The sequence below is a fragment of the Gigantopelta aegis genome, chromosome 14 (genome assembly GCF_016097555.1).
Source record: "Gigantopelta aegis isolate Gae_Host chromosome 14, Gae_host_genome, whole genome shotgun sequence".
In the NCBI taxonomy this organism is placed as follows: domain Eukaryota; kingdom Metazoa; phylum Mollusca; class Gastropoda; order Neomphalida; family Peltospiridae; genus Gigantopelta; species Gigantopelta aegis.
The window spans coordinates 55,361,213-55,367,212 of NC_054712.1; the positions used below are offsets into that span (position 1 = coordinate 55,361,213).

A 6,000-nucleotide genomic window follows, 5' to 3' on the forward strand; every position below is an offset into this window, starting at 1 on the left:
TAACATGTATGCTTGGTGTGTGGTCTGACTAGTATCGGTCCTCCTCTACTATTTCTGGTCTCGGCCAGAGCTCGGCGTTTGACGTAACAAAGGCTGTGGTATGTACAGGAGATGCTACATATAAAAGATCCCTTGCTGTTAATTGGAAAGAGTAGCCCATTAAGTAGTGGGTTTTCTCTTATTGTGTGGTCCTTAACCATATGTCTGATACATGGGCGTTTGGGGGGACTTTGATTTAGGGGGGCTGGATGGGTTGATTTGCCCGAAATTTTACCCAGATAAAAACTGCCCGAATTTTCCCCACTGTTTTGCCGGGTCGTACACCCATGGTCTGATACCATATAGCTAAAATGTGTTTAGTGCATTGTTAAATATAACATTCATTCCTTCCAAATACTGTGAAATAACTATTGTTTGTGATGGTTTAATTGTGTAATTTGAGGACTTGTGAAGGCAATGATGTAAAGAACACAACATTTTGTTCAGTATTGCGTCACTACGCAAGTTTCAGAGGCTGCTACACAATTTTAAAACATTAAGCAGTAGTTGCTAATCAATTTTCAACTGACTAGAAATATCACTAATCAAGATTTTGAAAACAAAAATATTCCCTGTATACATATCTAAATTTATGATGCTACCTTTTTGATCCATGAATTTAAATACCTAACGAACTTTGTTTCAGCCTATGAAAATAAACAATTTCACAATAGCTGTAGTTCAAAATGTACTAATATATAAACATTAATTTCCTTTGGTAGATTTTGTAAGTTGATCTTATTTACACTCAAGTGTTTTAAGTGTATTTGATAGTCTAGACCTGTTTTTCATAACATAGGTTTGGATTTTGATAGTTTGGCTCATCATTTCTTTTTGTTATCCAATCATTGCGAAAAACTTAAGATTTCCCCCGAATATTTATTGGTCTTCACTTGCATTGTTTATAATTTTATTATTTAATTTTATAGGTGGAAGAGGTGGTTATGCAAGGGGTGGACGGCGAAATCAGGGTTGGGTTAATTATGATTATGATTCATCTAGAGGTCCACCATCAAACAGAAATAGTGAGGTAAAAGTCTTTTCTACATTTACTATGTTGCTTGCTTGTTTCATTGTTTAACTTGATATGCCAACATAATTTGTAGACTACATTTGTAATGGAGAATAAAAATGTCCAAAAAGAGCTTTCCAAGACACAGCTAACTCTGGTACTCGCTAAATTCGCCAAATTGCAAATTTCAAAAACTGGCAAATTTTATTTTAATTTGGAAGAATAATTTCATGAAATAAATCGTATTTTGTTAGAAAATAATTAGGTTTCTGCCATTTTTGAAGTTTAGTAGATAATTTGGCGAAATCTTCTGCTAACCCAGAGCTAGCCCTGCAAGTTTTTTGTGTTTTTTTCTGTTTTTCGTCAATTATTTTATATGATAATGATTAAACATATTGGATATTTATTTGCAAAAAGAGGTTCAGTTTTTTAATGTTTACTTTTATATTTAATTTATAATTTATTAATCACATGTCTAGTGTGTTAAGTGTAAAATGATTTTTAAATTTACATTTTATTTTATTTCAGAGAGTTGGTGTCAAATCTTAAAGCCTGCCCAAAATCTGTTACCTGAAAGTTTGAAAGGTGGCATTTGCTTGGTTTTTGTTCCAGAGATGGAATGTGACCTGGTTGATTACTGGTGTTACTGGCAGTATTGACAGTGGCTAGTTATTAATTCACATGTCGTCGTGACCAACATTTCATTATCGTCCCAGTGTTACGTATGTTGTACTTTTAACGGATATTGAGCACTGATAAGTAGTGTTGTGCGACATCCTAGCACCAGTGATGAAGGTATTTTGGAAAACCTAGAACCAGTGATAGTTTGCAAGGATTGCCACGCAAATTCAGTTGTTGGTACATGGGGGGGAAAAAAAAATCCTGCCATTTGTGCCCTTGCATTGTTGAAAATGACTTCATTGTTTGTGTAAATGAAGGACAGATGTTGTCACCTGAATAAGAAAATTTAGTAAGAGTGGCAATTTTCTGTGGTGGACTTTCCAAAGATGTATTTTTGTTTCTTATAGAATGCAAAAAAAAAAAAAAAAAAAAAAAAAAACCCACTGAAGTTTTGGATTTATTGCATGACTTGCAAGATTATTTTTTTATGGAAAGCAGAAGTTCCTAGCTCGTTGTGTTAGCTTACATAAATGAGAAGTGACAATTTTTTGTTTGATTTTTCTTGCCTCGAATCTACTTCATGCAAGTCGTGATGATCAAAAGTGAAAAGTGCTTTACATTTCATGTGCTGCATTCTGTTTTCTTGTTAACACTTGATGCCCAATAGTTGTCTTTTTACAAGACATTATTTGTTTATTTTTTGCTGTTGGAATTTGTAGCACTAAATGTACCAAATGCATGTTAACGCAGAGGTTTGATGTTGGTCACATGTAGAAGACTTCGGAGAATGTTGGATGCATTTAGATTTACACATGTTGAGCAGACAAATTTAAAATCTAGTAATTTTCAAGAGAGAATAAATTACAAGTGCTGAAATATCTTTATTTTCTTAGACAATTATGATTTATTTCTTAGCATTCTAAATGTTTGACAACGTTACTTAAACGTGCATTGACCTGCCATGATCTGTAGTCACTTGTATTGTCTTGGTGTCTACTTGCAGGGGCCATCTATATTTTCCAGTAACGTGTCTGTGGTTGGTATGCATTTGACTTGGTAAGGGGGTTTATTTAATCTTTGCACATTAACTAATTGTGAAATTAATTGTTGTTCCTGATCTGTTACCTGCAGGAATCTCCAGGTTTTTTTGTTGCTCGGGTATTACCATTATACATCATAAGAACACTTACTGGGGGATTTTTCTTCTTTTTTTTGGAATTTTTTTAAACTGTTAAAACTAAAAAAAATTGTTTTATTGTAACGACTAATTTGCATCTTGATCAGTTTACTTCAGTAATCTACAGTGTGTTTCAATCATTATGGTTTGATGCAAGAAATTACTCTTGTGCAAAATGATTTTCTTGTGGGTGAAAAACTGCTCACTTTGTCACACATTGATGGCGCTAATTTATTTACTCAAAATTACTGTGAATATGTATACTAAAAGCAATTACTCTCCTACATAATTTCAGGAGGGCAGTTTTAGTACTCGCCATAGACTTTGAAACCATAAGCACTGGTGTTTTTAGTGCTGGGATGTGGTCGTCCTCTATATGCTTGGTCTACTGAAATAACTGGTGATGCTGATTTAAATATAAAATTGGATGCTCCTAGATGATGACCTACCATCCATTGAAAGCATCAAAAAGCATCAAAATTCACTGCTTTAAAGCAGATGTTCTCTGTGACGTACAAGTTAACGAAGAGAAAAGGCCATAAATATGCTTTAGTTGAGAAAGACATTTAATAAAATATTTCAAACCTGGTTGTGACTAATGTAAGAAAAAGTAGAATACTACATTCATGTCCATTGGATAACATTTATCTATTCATTTTAAATCTATTTCACTCGTCAGATAAATCTCTTGTTCCAACCAGTGCACCACAACTAATGAAAGGCTGTGGTATGTGCTTTCCCGTCTGTGGGAATGTTAAGAAATAATGTGACAAGACTTTCTTTCTTTTTTTTCTTGAAAAATTTCATTTTATGCTTTACACAAGGATGTTTTGACTTGTTTAATGCTTATTTATAAAGGAGAAATACAAAACAAATAGTTGTACCAAAAAAATGTATAATTGGACAAAGTGCTAGTCAATTTTTTTATGGCAAAGTTAGTAGCTATGTAATGTGAATGGGATGAATTGGATGTTGCTTTTGATCTAAACCAGTTGTAACAATGTTTTAGCTTAATGTGTCCATATTTTAGACTATGCAGTAGTATTAAAGATAGTTATGCCATGATTCATTAAAGGCAGGTTTTTATATATATAAAAATCAAGGACAGATGACAATGATTTACATGACACATTTCAGATGTTCAGGATGCAATTTTTGTTTTTAAAATTCAAACTTGTGGGGTCAAATTAAAGTGGAATAATTAAAATTGGTCACTTTTAATTATTGGTCAATGAAGGAAATGTAACAAAGCAATTGTATCTTAAAGAATTTTTGACACATTGAATTTGGTATGTGAAGCCATTGAAGCCGTACATATTTGTTGCAGCTGTTAAAATCCTCTATGCACATAAAGGTTCTTGGGGAAAATAGTTTTGGGGTCAGTAATGGTATGATATAACCAGGGGGACAGTATGTTGCCAACCCTGTGGGACTACTAATTGTTTGTGTATATATATATATATATATAGATATATATGGTGGGTTTTTTGGTATGTGTTTAACAAATGCTCTTAATTTGGGTTTTAAATAGTGGTTCTTAACACCAGTTAACAAAATTGTTTGTAAATTGTTATCTATACAGTAGACTGTCTGAACTGAATTCAAGTGTCACTGACGTACAAGTATACACAGCTGTTGTCACTTGACAGAACTTTAGAATCATGCCGGTTTACACAGAAATCCGGATTATATATAGCTGGGGCCTAATTCACTAAACTCTTGCAACTTTGCGATCTCACAGTGCAATGCTAAAAGACTTGCAGAGGATGCTTTGTTGTCTAGCAGAGCCTAAGAGACCTTAATGAATTAGGCCCCTGGTGTGGACAGAGTCCACTGTAATAACACAATTTTAAAATTCCAAGGTCCGATGACCCAAACTGGCAATGTTAAAATCATGGTTCTCTCAAAAAAAAAAAAAAAAAAAAAAAAATTTAAAAAATGAGAACTTGCCAAGATGTGTCAAAATAGAAAGCTGCTGTTTATTTAAATTATTAGTTATTATATACAGGCTTCATGGCAGAAAATAATTTTAGGGTATGTAATGAATACAAAACGACCATAAGTGTTACTATTAGGTGGTTGTCAGTTTGAAATGTTTTGAAATTGGATACTGTATTTGACGATTTTAAGCTGCAGTTCTCCTTATATAATCTCTAAAATGTATCCATTAAATTCTGAAATATTAGTGCCCTTATGTTGAAAACCTGGTATGTCTCTCCCCCCCCCCCCCCTCCCCCCTCCTCCCCCCTCAAAAGTAAATGAATGGTGGACTGTTGCGTTGACCTTACATTCTGGTTGGTGGCCCATGATTTATAAGTTTGTTATTACAGGAAATGTTTACTATATCATTGACCACACCCAGAAATTCTAGTACTGTGAAACGAATCCACCCCAGGGATGTATTTTCGTGAAAATAAAACAAAACCGATCTGTTTTGTGTCTGCACACTAGTCGTTATTTTTTGATATTGTAAGACTGCAGATCTTGTAAATTTTCATACCAAGTGTTTCAGTAAAATTATATGTAAATATATTTTTTATTTGATAATGTTGGATTAAAAATGGCAAATTGCAATACCTCTTTCAGTGCTGCTGAAACTTTTTGTTAATCTATCTACTCTGAATGGAAATAACTGAAGGTGCTACAAATATTAAAACGATTAAAAAGAAAAGAATATCGAAACATGCAGACTTGACAGCATGTATTGTAAATAACTTAAACCACCATTGTATGGTTTGGTATTAAAATTGCAGGATACTGTTAATAAATTTGTCACACTGGTTTTTGTGTTCCATTTGTTGATTCTAGTGAAATGTGATTGGAAAGTGCTGCAAGATTGATCCATGAAAAACGATCTGGATGGTTAAATTTATATTTTTTAATTTCAGGGGTTTTTTTTTGGGGGGGGGGGGGGGGTGGGGGGGGGGGGGGGGTGGGGGTGGGGGTTATTAGGTTTTTTTTTAAATTTTAAACAAACGTAGCATTGGGTAACATTACGTTCCAAAAGCATTAGACTTGCAAAGTGCCATCTGCTATTGGCAGCACCGAGGGGAAGAAAATCTGGTACAAAAGATAGTACAATAGTTTTCATAGACTTTCAAGTGTAAATCTTTTTACAATGAATCTACTTTATTTAAAAAAAAAAAATTGT

At 33.6% G+C, this 6,000-nt stretch overlaps 1 protein-coding gene across 5 annotated transcripts in view; it reads left to right on the forward strand.

The window, feature by feature from the left end:
- Positions 1 to 5,629, forward strand: part of LOC121388570 (protein LSM14 homolog B-like) — a 29,415-nt gene extending 23,786 nt beyond the window's left edge. For all 5 annotated transcript variants that reach the window (XM_041519953.1, XM_041519954.1, XM_041519955.1 and 2 more), the window contains 2 exons: positions 969 to 1,069; positions 1,580 to 5,629. In XM_041519953.1, the coding sequence (XP_041375887.1) occupies positions 969 to 1,069; positions 1,580 to 1,600 (122 nt within the window). In that variant the 3' untranslated portion in view covers positions 1,601 to 5,629. The remainder of the gene's footprint in view (positions 1 to 968; positions 1,070 to 1,579) is intronic.
- The last annotated feature ends 371 nt before the right edge of the window (positions 5,630 to 6,000 follow it).